The 20,051-nt window shown below is 37.8% G+C and overlaps 1 protein-coding gene across 20 annotated transcripts in view; it reads left to right on the forward strand.

The window, feature by feature from the left end:
• Positions 1-20,051, forward strand: part of LOC135221061 (CLIP-associating protein 2-like) — a 426,064-nt gene that overhangs the window by 390,035 nt on the left and 15,978 nt on the right. For 19 of the 20 annotated variants that reach the window (XM_064258816.1, XM_064258818.1, XM_064258820.1 and 16 more), the window contains 2 exons: positions 11,129-11,242; positions 17,148-17,207. In XM_064258816.1, coding sequence (XP_064114886.1) covers positions 11,129-11,242; positions 17,148-17,207 — 174 coding nt within the window. The remainder of the gene's footprint in view (positions 1-11,128; positions 11,243-17,147; positions 17,208-20,051) is intronic. The other variant, XM_064258817.1, reaches the window with a different exon arrangement.

The raw sequence follows: 20,051 nt of genomic DNA on the forward strand, positions 1-20,051 counted from the left end.
TTGTGATTTAAAAAAAAAAAAAATTTCCGCTTCGGCGCTCACTCGCGAATGCCACCAGCATACGGGAGACACTTTCGGAAATACCAGCTCGGCGATTAAGGGTTAAAGAGATCTCAATCACTGTTGCCACTAAGGGGATGTCTTTGTCCCTTGATTTGGCCCCTTTCATTCTTCCTGGATTTCCACGTTGACCTGACTGGCTCAGCCTTTCACTCTTCCTGGATTGCCATCTTTACTTGTGCTTTCCCCTCCACTTGCCCATCTGATATTAGCTCTCCTCTTGTCTACTGTTCAGCACAACATAATGAACCTTATTGTCTTGGCAACTTTCCTGCTGCTACCCTTCAGCTGCCTTTAGCTACTCTCTCACACCATAAGTAGATTTGAATAAGAAACTCTCCTGGGGAATTTTAGCCTTCCTGAACTCAAGAGTTAGTTTTATATGGTGGTAGTTCTTAGTCTGTCAGATAGGGATAATGGAGTAACAAAGGCTAAATGGGGAACAGACCTTGTTTCTGCTCATTAACAAGTTGCTGAATTATCAGATGGATTTGGTTATGTTGGAAAGAGAGAGATTTCAAGAATTTTCTGACTTCATCTCCAGCAAACCAGTAGTTATGGCAAACCATTAGTTATAGGTCCCCTAACCTTTGGACCCTTTCTTCCTTCCTGGACAAGCTAACCCACAACCTCTAATACATCCATTTTGAATATGGAAACTTGGATTCAATCTCCAACATCATCTCTGTTTTTTCATATTCTTTACTTCTCCACTTGGTACCCAAGGCCTCAGGTTCCCAAGCAGTTCCATAGAGACATTACTCTCTTGTTGCAGTAAGGAAACAATTGTAGGTTAGAAAACCTTGCTCCCCATCCACCCAGTAAAGGAATATGTTTGTCTATTAAGGTCTCTGCAGATGGGTTCAAGGATGAGTGTTGGCTTCGGCATCAAACTGAGTATCCTCTGTTTCCAGCGTCTGGACTGGTAGCTAGGTGGAGTCATGGGCCAATGCTGTTTAACAAAAATATTGCTCCCCCTCCTTTTTTTCTCTCTCCCTGGAGATAAGCTATCATTTTCAATTAACTAGTAACTTTTGCATTGTATTTGAGCAACTTGTAAAAGTTTTATGCCTTTCAGTGTAATGAGGGATTCATCATTGAAAAGAAGTTAAAGCTGAAGTATGTGATGGGTTGCTGGGTTGTACAGTTACTTTTTCGCTGTCCTAGACATGATACTAGATTGGAGGACTCCTTTCCCCGCAAGCTTGCTTCTTGATGTTTCCATAAGATAGTAATGTCATACACACCATACTAGAAGGCAGGACAGCCCTATAGTGTACTACTCTGTAGGAATTTTTTAATCTTGACAGATAGGAGTACAGTGAGACTTGTATATATGTTTCCATGGAAAATAAGGCAATGTATTATCTGTGGGTTTGTATGAAAACCTTGGAGATAGAGAAACAGGATATTTATTTTTTATCTTTATAAAGCTTTTTTAATGGCTTTTTAGTTCAGTAAAATAATATAAATTAAATACTTACTCAAACTTGTAAATAGAAATATAAAAATAAGTTTAATTTCTGAAGTAACTAGCTTGCTAATGCTTTGGGAATAATTGCTCATTGGTTCTTAGTATTATGCCGGGCTTTTGGTAAGGTATGATGAAAATTTATGCTTGTAGTCCAACTGTTGTTTGATTATCACTTTATGGTTCATTGTGATTGCTATGGCATTTTGTATAGAAAGGTTGTCCATCTTGAAATTTGCTTTTTGGGTCTAGATTCTGCTCTTGTATAAAATAATTGGGTAGTTTACAGACTGTTCAGTTTATAGACTGTTCTGAACATAATAGAGCTTTACATTGATGCTACTGCTGTGCTATAGTTGAACAGCAATTTATGAAGTTGTCCCACTTTCATTTAAAACTACCAGCACCCTCACTATTTTGTTATTAGTGCTCTTATTAATGTTGTTTTGCACATGCACTGGTTGGCTTAGTACTGCTGCAAGATTAAAAGGAAGGGATTGTTGTTAATCTTTATACTGTACTGTGATCGTAGTCAATATATTTTATTCATTTGTGGCCAAAATTTTTTATAATGATAATACTTATAGCAAACCCTTCCTTTTCTCTTTTTGTTTTTTTCTTTTCAGTTTTTTTTTTACCCTTGTTTCTGCCAGAATATCTTTTCTCTGAATTAGGCTCTCCAGTATTGTAGGTAAATTTTTAAGTATGATTGTGATAATTGTAGAAGGCATTGTAAGAATCATTAGGTCTGGAAAAAAATAAGCCCTATTAATAATAATAATAATAATAATAATTATCTCTTCTCCCTTTCATTTTATATACTATATTGACGGCTTTGTAAAACCTTTAATGTTATACTGTCAAAAATATGAATGGTGGAATTGGCTTTCATTTAAAAGGAGTGGCAATTACTTTTCCATTATATGTCTGTCTTAATTTTCCACTAAGCTGGATACTTGCCCATAAAACTTCCTGCAGTTATGTGACATTCTCAGTCAAAAGTTGCTTGCAGTTTTAATGCTGACACTAATAAACTTCGGGAAACCTATTAAATTTTCTCTATTTGAGTAAGTCAATGATATTATTAAAATAGTATAAGTAGTTTCATGTTGGCCAGTGAAACGTATAACACACTATGCTTTTTAAAGAAAAAAAATATTTGTGTGGAAGCTGCCCATTAGCATAAGAAAATATGGGCTAAGGAAATATCTAATTATGTGAGGCTGTCAGATAAATTTTTTTTTTCATGAAGTATTGGATATCACTTTTTGCCAAATGAATAATAAGAATGCCTTTTTGTACTAACTAGTAATTAGTGATACAAAAGAATTTTCCATCCAGGAAATGAAATATAGCACAGAATTTACTTCAACCATTATTATGTGGGATTTTTACTTGGCATAGCTGGGAAATGTGTAACACATTATACATCAGACATAGTTTATTCCTCTGAAAGTTGATATTCTCCAAAATTTGCTGGACAAAAACTTTTATTTTAGCAAAAAAAAAATAAACTAGAATGTTTTTTCTTTGCATGCCATTTACATTTGTGGAAATTAAATACATACTTAAAAAATTACAGTCTAGAAATGACTCAAATTCATATTATATCCTTTTTCTAGACATTATTAATGTTCTTTCTATTTGCCATACCCCGCAAGCACTGAGCAAGTTGTTCTGATGGTTTGGAAGCAGTTTTTTTGTAGAGGAATCACAGATATGGTTCAAATACTCTTATTCCAAATCATAAACTTCAATTTTTCAATTAAAAGTAAATTATAAGATGTTTTTGCTTAAAAGTTTTCACTGAAGAAATGTGTGTTGACATTTAATTACATGTTTTCTGAAGTTAGATGATTTCACATTTGTTAAAAAGCTTCATGAAAACTTTTTTGCATCACTACCCTATTTACCTTATGTATGCCTTATTTTTATGTATCAAAACACCCTTGTTCACCAGGCTTGTATCTGTATATAGAAAAGTATTTCATTTCACAGGACACCAGCTCTACCTTGTGACATTTATATAAATTTCCAGCTCATTTTTCCAGAATCTCCTACCAGTTAAACTAATTTTAGGCCCAACTTGTTCTTTATGACCATTTCTCTCAATGATTATTTATTTTGTTTGCATTCATAGCATACATTTTCAACTCCATGACTCATAAACGTGTTGAGTGTATGTGTTGGTAAACTCCTTAACCTTAAGTGGTGGGGCAAGGACACAACTTAAATGTAGATTCTAAATGTCTATTGTAGAAATATATACAAGATCCAGGGGACAAAGAGCAGCCAGCTAAACAAACAGACAGATGAGACGAGACTGCCTCACGAGAGCAATAATTACAATGTTGCCAATACTTAAATGTTGCCATATCATATTACTGGACTTAACATGGGATACTCTAATGGCGCGCAACATGTGAAATAATGTTTGAACATAATAACAACATAATAATACTGGTACATGTGAAATGCGTCTTTTTCATGTACCTACACCTCCCTCCCCCTCACGCTCGTAGTGCATTCTCGAGCGGACTCCTTTTCCATGAGTCTTTGGGAACGACGTGGGTTTACTGGAGGAATACTGACTAAGGACTCTCTTTCTAGGTCCTGGCTAGGGGCCACAGGGACAGGGAGAAAGGGGTCACTATTAGTGGGTGGCACCAGGCGAAGAAAACGACGATTACGCCACCACACACGACCACTAGGGAGACGAATTTGATAGTCTCTTGACCTTCCATGACCCATGACAGTGCCAACTTTGTCCCAACGATGAGAGGTCGGGTCTTGAATCCGAACTTGCTGTCCGACACTCAACGTGGGTAAGGGGTGGGCATGCTTGTCGTACTTGGTCTTTACCTGCTTGTAACGAGCGGCAGCACGGCGGTCACAATCTTCGGTCTTGACCTGCCACTCCTTGGAGAATGCTTGAGGGTGGGCAGGGATACATGACCTGAGAGGACAGCCATACAGGATCTGGGCAGGAGAGCGTCCAGTAAAGTTAGGAGTATTTCTGAGCTCCAATAAGCCTCGGTCAAATGCTTCACAATCAATGTTGCCAGATGGGGCTGTTTTGAGGATGAGGTGCTTGATCGACTTCACAGCGGCTTCAGCATGACCATTCGATTGTGGGTAGTGGGGTGAGGTTACCATGTGTCGAACTCCCCATCGCTTCATAAAATCCTTGAACTCTGCGCTGGTGAATTGGGGGCCTCCATCTGTCCTTAGGCGAAGGGGGACACCAACTTCACGGAAATAGCGGCAGAAGATCCTGATAGTATTGGAAGCGGTAGTATCGCCTTGGCAGGGTGCGACAACAGGCCATCCTGACAGGCGATCGACGACGACGAGGAAAGACTTCCCTGCAACAACAAAGAAGTCGGCTGAGACGACTCGAAGGGTCTTGTCGGGTTGTCGTCATTCATTAGAGGTTCCTGCGGCTGAGATGGCTGCAATGTCTGACATGCCTCACAAGCTCTGACTGTGTTGGCAATATCAGAGTCAATGCCAGGCCAGAAAACTGACTGCCTTGCTCTGCGCTTGGTTGCTTCCACACCTCTGTGGCTGTCATGCAAGTGGGACAAGGTGCGACGACGGAGAGCGGCAGGAACTACAACCCTTGCTCCATACAGGACAAGGTCACTATCGGCGTAGAGATCTTCACGTAGTTTCCAATAAGGAAGTAAGGAATTGTGAAGGTCATATCTGTTGCGAGGAAATCCTGATGTGACACAATCGAGTAGATGAGTATACGCAGGATCTGCTTTCGCTGCGTCACGAAGATCCTGAAGTATCCTGTCGGGATCCTGAGCTGGAGACTCGTCTGAAAGGATAACGGCGTTCACAGCCATGACAGTTCGAAGATGAGCAGCGGAAGAAGCACCCGAGATCTCGTCCTCCTGTGTGGGGTGGCTGACTGGGGCGCGAGACAATGCATCTGGGATGCACAGCAACTTACCCGCACGCCACACAGCTGTAAAGATGTAGGGCGAGATTTTCTCCTTGAGGCGCTGGAGACGAGAGTTCTCGATGGCATCCAGCGTATAACTGTTCAGAATAGGTATGAGGGGCCGGTGATCTGTCATCAGAGTAAAATTCTGTAGGCCTGCTAAATATAGCCTACATTTCGACATTGCCCAGACAACGGCTAGCATCTCAAGCTCGATGGTGGCATATCGTGTCTCTGCGTCAGCGAGAAACCGAGAACCACACTGAACTAGACGCAGGTGTCCATTACCATGGTCCTGCAGGAGGGCATATCCAATGCCGTGGAGGCGTGAAGCGTCCGTCTGAAGAACAACAGGTAGGTCTGGGTCAAAGAGGGCGAGAACTGGTGGCCTGGTGAGAGCTAACTTGACACGTTGAAATGATTCATCATGGTCGGAGGTCCAAACAAATGTTCTCTTGGGACTCATCAGGGGACGTAAAGGTTGGGCTGCAATGGAGATGTCAGGCGTGAACTCCGCTAACTGGTTGACCAATCCCATAAACGATCTGAGGTCTGTCAGGTTAGCAGGGGTTGGGGAATCCTTGATGGCACTGACTTTCTGCTTATCAGCTGAGATGCCGTCTCCTGAGAGATTGTACCCACAGAAATTCACGGAGGGTGCAGCGACCACAAATTTATCCTTGTTGAGTGTGATCCCAAACTTGCGGCACCGGGTGAGCACTTTGTGGATACGATGAAGGTGTGTAGCATAGTCTTCGTCGTGGAGGAGAAGGTCGTCTATGACCTTAACACAGTTTTGGACACCTTGAAGGGCCATATCACCTCGCAGGCAGAAGGCGTCTCCAGTAGCTGCGAAGCCCATCGGTCCTCTGCAATGTATGAACCTACCATATGGCGTAATAAAGGTGGTTAAATGCTGATCTTCTTCTGCCAGTTCCATCTGCCAGTAACCATAGAGAGCATCAGCTGTGGTGAAATAACGAGCCTTCGGGCCTACACTGCGAATAGCGGCATAGGGTGTGGGTGAAGGATGGGCTGGACGAGAAACCTGGCTATTCAACTTGGTCAGATCGACAGTGATTCGTACTCCTGTCCCATTCTTGGGAACGACGACGAGAGGGTGGCACCAAACTGACGGGTCATCACCAGCAGGTTTGATTATCCCTTGGGCCACCATGGAGTCAAGCTCTTCTTTGACTTGGTCCTTAAAAGCGAATGGAATCTGTCTTGGGGTGTGGATGGCAAAAGGCACTGCACCATCCTTAAGGTGGATTCTCATGGGAGGACCAGCCATAGGCTTGAGAGGAGCTGTCTTCAACTCTTCTTTCGAGACCAACACATCTTGAAACTCTTGAAGAAAGTATTCCTTTGCTGCTGAAGGTGATGTGGTCGCTGAGATGGGTAGCTCCTTGACTCTATTAACGTGTTTGACCTCTAAAATAGGTTTAGGGAAATCAGGAGATATTATGGCCAGTTCCTCACAATGACCATAGGATAAAAGTGGAAATTCCACATTTTCATGCACTTGAATCCTGGCGAGACAGGATCGCTGACCTAGTGTAAGGGTAGCTTGTAATATACCCAGAGCAGGTGACATTGGAGATCCATCCGCGGTGAACGTCGCACTTTGCGGAGGCGTCTGCAAACAGCTCCTGGAGATACCCAATGTGTCAAGGTGCTGCTTTCCAATAACAGTGACATCGGCACCTGTGTCTGGTAACATTTTAATGCGAGACTTAACATTGCCAAACAAAAAGAGGACACAGATAGGTTTGGGCGTCTTGGAAATGGTGCGAGGCGATCCTAGGCGACGACAGCTGGTCGTTGAATCTTGCGATTTGTTGTTGACTGAAGAGGCACCACGTGTTGCTTGAAGATCTGTCCTGACGAAGATTCTTCTTATTCTCCCTACAACACTTATCGAAGTGTCCAATGCGGTGACACAGACGGCACTGGACCTTGCTGGCAGGACACTTCATGGTCCTGGATCAATGACCAACGCGGTCGCAGCTTTTACAAGTACTGTTGGCCGCAGGGCATTTGTCTTGATCATGCTGACGAGCGCAGTACTGGCACCAAGTTGCTGGGTTCGAGGGTTTCGGCGAAGGTGGATGCTTTCCGCTTGACTTCTTGCTTCTCTTGTAGGCCGAAACAGCACACAGCTGATTGGGTGGGGCACGTATGGCAGAAGTTGCAGTTTTAGCCGCCTCATACGACCGACAGGTGGTGATGAAATCTTGCAAAGAAGAATTGGCATCCAAGGCGATCAACTTCTGAACCAAGTCCGCGTCTCGAATGCCCATCAAGATAATCATTTTCAGCTGGGTCTCTTCACATGCGACGGTGGTACCTGGGCATAAATCAACTTCTTCCGCAAGGCGTCGAAGTTTCACATAGAATTCAGCGAAAGATTCTCCTTCCGATTGCTTGCAGCTAAGTAACTCTCTTCGGCGAAGTACTTCATTCCTTAAACCCTTTATATGTGACTGTAAGGCGTCCAGGACTTCATCTACAGGCTTATCTGTGAGGGAGATATAAGTGTGTGTTGTAAAACACGCTGCGTTTCCAGGGTTAAACACATCCTCATCTGGATCATTTGCTTTTCCCGTGGAAGCTTAGAAAGATCCACCATGACAGCATAGTCATTCCACCGACGTCTCCATTCCCTGAACATTTGGAATGTTGCATCTGCCTTCAGTGGGGGTGGCGTTTGCGCGGTTGCTTTCTGTGGTGGTGGAAGAGAGGGTTGACTGGAGTTCGAAACCACCTCTGTGCCAGGTGTAAGGGTACCTGAATGAGAATGGATGATTGGTGCAAGAGTTTGAATGAGGGCAGTAAACCTTGCATTCTCCTCTTCTCTTCTAAGATCATCTTCTCTAAGGCGAATTGCTTCTTGTTCCCTTCTTTCTTCTTCACGTTGTCTGTCTTGTCTTCTTGTTTCATCTTCCCTTCTTCTTCTCTCATCCTCATACAAGCGAGATTCCTCTAAAAACTTAATCAAAACGAGGAAATCTGTCCCAGTAGCTTGAGAGGTAGATGGGGGCTGGTAGCGGGGGCTTAAGAGTGGTGGGGAGGGAGAGACTGGATGCTCCAACACTCCCCCAACACTCAGAGTGTGGGCGCCCACATTACTGGATTGCCACTGTTCTGTGGGCTCTTCTAATTGGTCTGCAGGCGTACCTTTCGAGTCCGTCATTATTGTCGATGTGCAGTGCGCAAGAATAAAGTTTCAACAAAATTATTAAAATTATTCCAAAACGTCTGATACGAGAATAATAAATAAAATTCGTTGAAGCGTGAGTGTGTGCGTATGTGCGAGAAATACGTCAGCCAACGAGGGGACTAATGAACGATAGTGTCTGCCTACGGCAGCTCACATCCAAGGCGACGTTGCCAAGTCGACTCAGTCATCCCGTGACATGGTATGAGTGCGGGTGTGACAGTCGGTGCTCCGGCGAAGCCACAACAGAATAAATGCATACTCAATAAAATCACTAGAGCACACAAAAAAGGCACTATAAAAGCACAATGCACTGCACAACACTTCACTGAGTACTTGAGGCACTACACTGCACATGACATAGAATGAATCAGTAGGGACACGAAAGCACTTTTGAATTTAACGTTCATCCAATATGGCGATGACCGTCCGGTTCCCGATGTCCAAGTCTTGATAAGCTTCAAACAATACGACACTTCCAAAGTTCACTGCGCCATGTATGTGTTGGTAAACTCCTTAACCTTAAGTGGTGGGGCAAGGACACAACTTAAATGTAGATTCTAAATGTCTATTGTAGAAATATATACAAGATCCAGGGGACAAAGAGCAGCCAGCTAAACAAACAGACAGATGAGACGAGACTGCCTCACGAGAGCAATAATTACAATGTTGCCAATACTTAAATGTTGCCATATCATATTACTGGACTTAACATGGGATACTCTAATGGCGCGCAACATGTGAAATAATGTTTGAACATAATAACAACATAATAATACTGGTACATGTGAAATGCGTCTTTTTCATGTACCTACATTGAGAAAGTGATGCAGTAGATTTTAAGTTATTTTTAGGTTACCAGCTGTCTTGGCTGTGTCAACTGAGCATCTGTTGCAATTGTGAGTAAAGTATTTTTCTTTTTCATTATGAAGATTTTGTTTGTGTTTTTACACATACATTATTTCTCGTAATGATGCTTGTTTTGTAAGTGGTCCTTTTATGATTATGTATGTATTGCTCTTGATCAAAGTCATAATTTGGTAGTACATGTGGCAACTTGGGTGTGTCATCAACTTGGAGGTACCTTGATGTTTTGTTAAATTTGGCATCCATAGCAGCAGAGCACCTTTCCAAATTAATTTAGTTTTGCTGATCCCTGGGCCGACAGGTGAATTGCTGGAAATTGGACTTGTTTTATCTTTGGTTCACCTTATAGATTGTAGGATTGGAAGATTGTTGGCTGTGGTCCAGCAGTTTTGCAAGTCCTTGTCCTGTATCCAAGCCTGAGCCAATCCCCTGTCAGCCATCCAGTGTCACTGGTGAAACTAGTACCTCATAATTTCAGAAGGCTTTCCAACTTCAACTCCCAAGATTGTGGTCATTGATGACGATAGTGCTGCAAATGTTTCCATGTTCCATACCCCAGATATTGTGATTTTCATAATGTATCAAGTCATGGATAGGGAACATAGCATTTGGAATTCCAGGCAGTGGTGCTTTGGATGTCACAGGAGAGATGACAGCTCATGAACGTAAAGTTTAAAGTTTGCTTCTTAGGTCTTCAAGCATTTGCATAACCTTGTGCTATTAGTAACTGAAATCCAGATACGTGCTTGAGAAAATTCCCTTACTTCAAGACCTCAGGTTTATTAGTTATGAAAAATACAAATTGATTTAAAATTTGTCATTTTAGAGGAGAATAACATTACACATTGTCATGGTTTATTACCTGGAATAGACAACAGAATACTACAAAATAACCTGTCTGAGCCGAATGGTCAGGTCATCAAATTAGAATGGCCAGTGAACTTGTTAAGTTTGCAAGGTTCTTGGGTGTTTGTGGGACACTTTACTTTAAAAAAAAGCATTTTTGAGACATACATATGATTACTGGAGTTTTGCTTAGAGTTCTGGCAGAATGAGCATAGGTTGAAGAGTGGTGAGGGCTCAAATTACATCTAACTCCATGATGGAATAACCAAAGTATATTTATCAACAAGGGTGTTTATTTATTTATTTATTTATTTTATTATTATTATTTTTGTTACAATCTTATGTGCTTGTATTATGAGTGGACCTCCTATCCCTACAACCTTGATTCTTTACCTATAGATTTAGGAAAAGCAATCTGGGAACACATACACAGATGTATGGCTGGTTCCAAGTCTGTTGATCCTGGGATTTTGTAATTTGAAAGTAAGGCATGTAGTGTAAAAGATTAATTGGTTTGTATGAAAAAATTTCTATCTTTAAAACATTTTTTTTATTTAATTTCAGGAAAATACATAGGAAAAATATCTAAAGAGTTCAGTTAGCAATTGTATAGAAGATACGTATTGCTTTTTCTTTTGCAAAATGGGTAACAAAAAATACTTGGGTAAAATACTCTTCTGTATAAGGCATTAACCTCCATATCTCCACACAGCGCTCTCCTAACAGAAAGATCTACACTAAAGCCTTTGAAGACCAGTCTGATAATGATAGTGAAACTTCTAGCGTCTGTTCAGAAAGATCATTTGATTCGTGTCGGAGAAATGATGTAAGTATGAATTACAGTACAGTTTGTTCCAGGTAGTTTTTGAAGTTGAGCTACTGTTAAATGTGTAGAATTATAATTTGTGCATTTAAAAGTAATTTTCTACAAATGTTCATACTTTTTGTGTATTGTTCTAGAATACCATAATATGTAACCTGATTTTAGAAATTTTTTAAATTAATTTTTGGTCTGATTTTAAACTTCTCTAATTTTTAAAAATATATATATTTCTTTATTTGGATTTTTATCAAGCATTTGTTTTAAGCAGATTATTCTTCTACATAGTCATGGTAGCCTCAATTTTTAAACAATTTTTGGAACACTAATTTTTGAATGGCAGTCTTGATTTTTGATGTTGTGTGATATGCTTTTGGCAGAAATTTTCGTGTCCCAAAAAGATTAAAATAATTTCTGTAGAATTTAGATTTCATCTTGTAGTTATTGCGGAAAACATTAGTGGGTGGGTTTTAATTTTATGTGAATTCATCATTTCTCAGTATTCATTAATACAATACACATTGTGTTGATAACAGTCCCTGATAAGTTTTAGCTAATGAAACAAATTACCAATAACCATAATTACCAATTTTAGTTTTATTATTTTCATATTTGGATTAAAAACACTCATACAGTCCAACCTCTTAAATCCGGAAACCTTGGGACCAGGCCATTGCCGGACCACAGAAAATCCTGGAATATAGAATACATCCCTAAAAAATTAAGCCTGTAGGTAAACATATAGTCTTGCAAAGTATTTCCACATACAAATTGCCTAGTTTTCGACTTAGCCTACTACTTGGCTACATTCTGACGCTGCTTATTAATTATTTTATTACTCATATATTTCAACTTAATCATTTAATAACGTTATACAGTTAGCCTATATTCCCAAGTTAGCCTAATCGTAAGTAAACTAAAGTACTAAACTTTCAGAATCTGCACATTATCATCAGTGACTTTCATATCCTAAATTTTGTATCTTCATAATTATAGCTATTAGTTTTTTTGTCATTTATTTTGATTGAAGAGGATAATGGGATGAAAAAAATAATGGATGAATTTCGGCGTTAACAGTGCAATGTCTCCGTCAAAACATAAACATAGGACAATGAAGGAAAATGAAGACTAAACTGTTCGCTAATGGAATAAACATTTTCTAGCATAGATAAAGATTTATGCTTGTGCTTCTTACCTCTAGCATCATATGATCTCAGGGGTGGCATATTGAATAGGTAAATACACAATTACATAAAAGAAATTATCAGAACTGTATCACTTATCTCAAGCACAGAGTAAGGAATTCATGCATGCCAAATATCTCCTTGTTTAGATTAAAAGTTTTGACTTGGTAGAGCCTTTTTAAGTGGATATTTTTAAAAATATATTTATTCCTATAAAGTTAATATAAAAAACATATTTGACTTCACATATTTTCACTGCTAACAACTATTTTAATAAAAACAAAGTAGATATGGCATGATTTTTGCGGTCTTAAAGTTATAAACAATACATGGTGCTACCTTGGTGGCGGCACAATGAACTAATGGTGGCTGTTTTAAAATCAAGCCGAACCACAGGAGTTCCCGGACCATAGAATACCGGTTTAAAAAAATTCAACTGTACCCGTAGAATGGGCCATTCTTGAACCCACTGAATTAAATGCAGTGTAATTGAATATTCTTTTAAAGTTTAATCCCCAAGACACAGGAAAGCAAAACCCACATTGCCAGGAAGCTGACACGAGCCAAATCTAACAGTTGCTTGGGGTGGAACTCTCTGATATTGATATATTTTGGTGTGTTTCAGTCAAACTATTTTATGTCATGGAAAATTACTAGAACTACCTTAAAAGTAACTTATGTTGCCTGCACAAACATCAATGGATCAAGTGTCACACTCCAGAGAATTTCCATAAATTACAGTGCAGTTTGTTCCATGTGGTTTTTGAAGTTTAGCTACTGTTAAATGTGTCGAGTTATAATCTGTGCATTTAAAAGTGAATAAATTTGATCATTTGTATAAACCCTGCAAATGAATTTGGGTTTGTATTGTTGAAATCACCATGGCTAAATGCCCTTAGATAAAGATTTTTGAGGATTTCTCATATGAGATTTCAATAAGTTTTTGAAGAACTCTGCAGTTGTCAGATATATGAAACTGTACATTTGGTACTTTAGGACTGATAGGGTCATACTGTCCAAAGTTACGTCTCTCTCTCTCTCCTGCCACTCCTGAGTCACATGAAACTTATTTCTCCTTACCCTCAATCCCCTTAACCTTGTCACACCTTGATACCTATTTCTTCTTGTTCCCAACCATTCTTTCACATCTATCATCAATGTTTTTTCTATAGAATATATACACACTTCTAAAGAAGGGTGTTAGGAAGTGACATTTTTAGATTTAACCCAGATTAAATTCATAATTATAAATCAGCTAGTGGAATTTATATTATTTATTATGCTTTAGCAAATCATTCAACAAAGTTTATCACTTCTTGCTATGCAGTAAGCTTGAAGAAAACCAGGTAATTGGATCCATAGGATCATTGGGAGAATTATCCAAAGATGCCAAAGTCTTTATGCATCTTATTCATTAAACTTTTTTGTTGGACGTCGGAATTTCAACAACTTTTGTGTCTTGTAGCAACAAAATTGAAAAGCTGTTGATTTTTCTTTTTTGGTCTGTATGCTTATTAGTCGTTTGCAATAAATGCAATGTTTTTGTGACTTAACCAGGACAACCTGGTTGAGCGAATGAAAAGGCAGCCTCACACTCTCCCATCCTAATTTTTAGCTCCATCATTGGTGATGGAGAGATCTGAATGCACAATATTGCATTAGTCTGACATTAGCAGTTATTTGCTTTGAAACATGAGTGCTTTTGTACATTTATTTCAGTTGATATTTCTCTAAATTTAAATCTTGACGAGGGAATGGGTGGTTTTTGGAAACCAATTGTAATAATTGAAAAATGGTAGTCATTTAGGGTTGGTACAATTATTGTTCCCCATCCATCTTTTAAAAGAGTGCATATTGTGAAACTTGGTGAAAAAATGGTTGTGTAAAAGTTATCCCAACTTGGAATTGTGGTCATTCTTAAACTTGTTTACTTATAGCAGGTATATGTGAATATCTTAAGAAAAGGAGTAAAAATTTAAATAAATGACAGTTAAACTTGTACTAGCTGCAGAGGATGAGGAAATAGTTTTGGAAATATTTAGATGAGTGGAATGGAGAGGAGAGGACCAATTATCAATATAAAGCTTATGATGACTGGAATGGAAGCCAAGGAATAGGTACAATCAGGAAATTGGAATTGCCGATGCTTTTGGAAAGGTGGGGGTTACATAATGTAATAGGTGGTGTCCCAAGATATGTTCAGGGTTACAAAATGTGTGTTGATTAAGAGATTTTTGACACTAGAAATGCATTATAAAGTAGATGGAGAAAATAGAGGAGTTGAGAACTTTGTGTTAGATGAACAGGTCTTAGAAGAGGTAGAGTATTTCTTTTACCCTTGGGACACTGTCTGTGAAGCATAATTTGAAAGAGCATTTAGAGTAGCTGAAGCATAGATGAGATGAAATGGATAAAGATAGTACCTTGTTTATTTGTTAATCCAGCTTAGATTGCTTAAGCCTGTGTCATTTCACCCCAAGGCCTTGCCTATGACTGTGACTGTCTTCTTTGTTAAATCTCGACCATCGACAATTAATTAATACACTTATCCTTACAAGTTTAAAACAAGTTCTTGAATACCACAGTGGCTGAGCCAAGATGCAGTGCTACTGGTCATTTCAGCTCAAAACAACTCCCTCTGGCACCATTGTATATTCAATTTATAAGTCAGATCTAACAACAAAGTTTTCAATAACTTGAATGAATAATGAAATCCATCCCCATGCAAACTGTAGGAGGGCAAACTTTGTATGTGTAGGCAGGGCCAGTTTAGTTACAAAATACAGAATAGTTTTGCTTTGCCTTAATCAAGTAAATGGAAAAATAAATTTCCCTATAAATTTAAAGGTAAAAAAATTGTTAGGTACATTTACCTGTGAGGTTGGGCCCTGTAGGTTCACAAAAAGACCTCTTTTATAAGTTCTTGAAGCTTACTTAGGGTGTTATGATTTTGTTGAAATTTATCCAGGTCTGTAATAAGCAACTGTAGGGACTTTGAAATGTAACTGGTGCGTAGTATTGGCCCTTTATATATTCGATGGTTTATTACACTAACATCTTTCAGGGTTCTTTGGTGTTAAATCTGTTGATCATTGAAATTATTGTTGTACCCTATTTTATGTAGTTGTAATTTTTATTCTTTTTAGGACATTGATATATCATATGCTAGAATCCTAATTTAGTCTGTTGTGGCCATTCATTTATTTAATACCTTAATATACTATTTTATTTTCTTGCATTGTGATATATACTTAAATGTTGCCTTTCTTGTCATGAGTTCTAATAGTACAGTCGGCTCCACCTTTGATTGCTGCAAGCAAATGTTTCATGAAAAAGGTCACCTGAAAATAATAAGAGTATTAGGGGGAAAAGTATGCAGGCACAGCAAAATGTTTGCTTCAACACTCAATTACCACTTGTAAATTTTGCTTCTGGTGACCTCAGTAATTTAATTTGGAATGCTGTCTATGGTTGCTTCATTAGATCAGGCTGACGTTTTAATTCTACTCCAGTCATGTGGTGGCCTCCAATTTTCATGTATTAATTACAGCGTAATTTTTATCCTTCTTATTGTGAGGACTTATCAAGACATTTAGAATTGTCAAGGGAAAGGGAAAACATGACCATAGGATAAATAATGACAACCATAGAAAACCAGAGACCATCATTAGTTTTGGCAACTTAACTGGAATTCATATCATATGACAGTGGGTTACTATGTATGTCTGTATTTGACTAATATAGACTTACTTATGTCTATCCACATTGTAGAAAATTGCTTTTCTTGTCTCCTATTCAACATTGTAGATAATTGCTTTTCTTGTGTCTCCTATTCAACATTGTGGCAGATGACAGTAATTAAAATTCTGTGCAATAGCAAAGACCAAGGAAAGAGTTTGAATCTCTTTAATGTGTTATTGGTTGGATTGGGGTGAACTTCAGCATGAGCTCATGAAACAGCCTGTTGATAGGATAACTATAAAAAAAAATTCCTGAGGCAGTTAGAAGAATGGTTATCCATTAGTGAAGTATTATAGGGGATGTTGTTGAGTAATGATTCATTTTGAAGTTGTTGCTTCCAGTGTTTACCCATAAATATACTACTGTTCATCTTCAAGTAGCTGTACTTGACCATGAAATATTAGACTGCAGCAATCACAAGATGCTAACTTTACCTGATGTGTGCTCTAATGTGAAATTTTGCATTAATTTGAGACTTGGCTTTGAAAACTAATATTTAGTATGGCAAAATTGAACAGAGTACTGTACTGTACTGTATTGTATTTTGCATGTATTAAAATTTTGTAGCCTTTAATTTGGTAAAAGCACCATTATTATGGTACACTCCCGTACCATAGGGCAACCTACTTAGACTGACATATTTGTGTTTTGTAATGTAGATGAATGAGCCATGACTTACTTGTGCAGGGTGTAGGATATGAGACTGTCCTGCCTATTCCCTTTTCCAGTAAGATGATATGGCAATTAGGCTATCTAATGCATGTCAAAATAAGTGTATAAAATGTGCATTATCTCTTGTATAAGCATTGCTAAATGCTTATAAACTTTAATTAAACCTATAATAAAATTAACTCGTGTAATAAGTATATATTGAGAGCCTGGTTGCCAAGTCTAGTTCAGTTGCATATGGTTTTTGTGTGTTTTTTTAAAAATAATTTTTGCTACGTAGCTTATCACTGGTTCTCTTCTTGCTGTATTCTTCTTAGCTATTCTGGTATGGATCACAGCAACGTATTCTCAAGGAAGTTTGGGAGCCAACAGCCAAGGTGAGAAATCTGCAAGTACATACATATTTTAGTTGTTAGTGGGTTGTGATGGTAATGTTGCATGGGAAATATTTGTAAAATTATTGGTATTTTTATTGTGCTCATATCAGTACAAAAGGAATTTTTGTAGAAACTCTTCTAGTTTGTGCTTTAGATATAAATTTCCATAATTTTTTCATATCTGTACACGGTATATTGTGCTCTTATTTCAATCCATTAATGTAATTGTTTTTCAGTACTATATGTAAATGTTGAATTTAATTATTTGTCTTTTTGTTGTACAGGTTTCATTTTTGTTCATGTGCTTTATAGATAAGATACAAAGTGAATGATAAAAGAAATAAAGGAAAGCAAATTAAAATTACAAGACAAAGTAGAATAGCAAATCAGATTAAGAAGGTAATTAAAGTGTTAAAAAATATTATGAAATATGAGTATGAGGTTATATATATAAGTATATACTATTTACAAATGTTTACTTTGCAAATTTTCAGGAAAAAATGTAAAATATTAAGCCCCAAATTTTCAGGAAAAAATTTATAAATTTTTCCCTAACTACAAAAAATACGATTTACTTACCAGTTAAACTCATTAGCAAGAGAAATCTTGCACTCCCAGAAGCATAAAGGCAAGCAGATTATAATAATTGCTGTCTCGCTTGGCTATGTTACTCGTCAAAACATTAGGCTACAATTTACACAGAAGTTAATTAACAGTGATAAGAAAAAATCAATATTGACTTACATGAGTTTAAACATCTTGACATTAGGCAGCAACAAATGTGAAAATGTCATAAAAATACAGAATTCCTTGAAAGTAGTAAATCACATGCAAACAATTGTTAAAATGTATTATAAAATAATATGCACTAGTGTAGTGTAGTGTAGTGTGCAGTATAAAATCATGAAAGTTTAAAAATGTTAAAAATATTGGAAATTACATGATGGTCGTCTCTAAAGTATATTGTACTGTTTTGGTCAGCTCTGAAGAATGTCGGACTGTTCTGTTAACATAGTTACAATACTTTGCCATCATCCATGAAAACAAAAATCAATAGAAAATGCTTATTCACTTAAAAACACATCTTTAAATACATAAAACAGTATACCTTTACATTACTGCAATGTTTAAAGTAAAACCATATAGTTTCAGTTTATGGCCATGTGGCTTGGTTCATGGCAAGCGATTTTATATGTGTACTTGCGTGTATTTTATTTCCATTTAATTGACTATAGCAATAATTAATCCCATGGCTTTTAAAGATAGCTTTGCATTTTCTTAATAGGGCAGGGGGAGGTGGGTAAGCAGCTGTGAAAAGATAAATTAATGATAGAAGTTAATGTTTTCCATAAATATTAGGTGTTAAAATGTACTTGGGAATTAGCAGTAGAAAAGAAATAAAAATTCAGTGATAATGGGATGTGAACCACTTGCATTCACAGTGCATTGCCTGCTAAAACTAGCAGGCACTGCTGATTTATTTGTATTGTTTTTTATTAGAAGTGTAAAATAAATTATATATTTACTTTCTGCAATACCCTTTTCTTAATTGTGTGTTCTGTACAAATAGCTTTGCAGTTCTGTTCATGGTCTCACAGGTGGACATATGCTTACAAAAGATAGTTAAATAATACTCTGTTGGTACCGTATATATTTTAAATAGGTAATTGCCATGAGAAGAGCAAGAGCAAATTGCTTGATATGATTTTGTTAGCCTACATAAATTTCCATAGATAAGATCCTTTAAAAAAAAATTTCTAAACCTGTTATTCAAAAATAATGTTGACTACATGTGAAAAGTGCTTAGTCCCTTCATGGCTTGTTCTAGCAACTTGAGTGAAGGAATGGATGACAAAGTCAATCTGCTGAAAGTATGACTTGAGCATCCCCACAGGGTAGAGAGGATAGATTAAGAAGAGTAAGGCAAGGGATAAAAAACAAGAGTTTGATTATTAAGCACATAATAATAATAATAATAATATTAATAATAAGGATGATTACTTTTCCAGAAATCTGAGTCTTATTTCGACTCTTCTTGGGCTGGTTCTCACATGATTCTCAGAAATTAATCCTGAGAAAAAAAAAATTTAAAACCTTGTTTTATTTAAAAAAGTACCGTCCAATCCAGTCATCCTACTGTAACTGCTGCCATAACCTCTGTAGAGTCACTGTTCTTAAGGTAATAGTCACCAAGCAACATAAAGGGACTATGAATAGAGGAATGGAAAGAATTCTGTTGCTTAGATCAGAAACATCAGGAGTGATCAAAAGAACTCGGTTGCCAACACACACACACACACTGATCTCTTCCATCTGTGACCACAGGAAAGAAATACTGTTATTAAATTCCATGAGTCTTCATCTTGAAGATTGTGAAGCACAATTCAAAGGATAGAGTATGACCAGTTGCCCCATCATTCCTCCAACATGCAAGATTGTTTGTTTTATCCCTTTTGTTCCTTTTATATTGAAATGTCCACACTACTTCCATAAAGGAAAGTTGAATCAGCAGTTAATGAATTCCACCCTTGGCTTAAAACAGAAATTTCTTTCAAGTCTGCAGTGGCTCCCAGTCTGGTATCTAATGTTACCATTGTTTGTTACATTTACAACCAGATATCTGTATGAATCATTCATATATCTTCTTTCACCTACCATATTAACTTTCATCAACATCTTTCAGGTTTTCTTTACTGTCAGCCTTACTCTGCCTCACATTCACTTCCAATTTTATTTGCAGATGTGCTAAAACCTTTTGGTGTAGCTTGTTTTGCTGTCTTTAATCATCATTGTGCCATCTGTTATCATCAGCCATCCCATGCTTAATTCCAAATTCGGTTTTTT

Source organism: Macrobrachium nipponense, chromosome 2 (assembly GCF_015104395.2).
Source record: "Macrobrachium nipponense isolate FS-2020 chromosome 2, ASM1510439v2, whole genome shotgun sequence".
NCBI lineage: Eukaryota > Metazoa > Arthropoda > Malacostraca > Decapoda > Palaemonidae > Macrobrachium > Macrobrachium nipponense.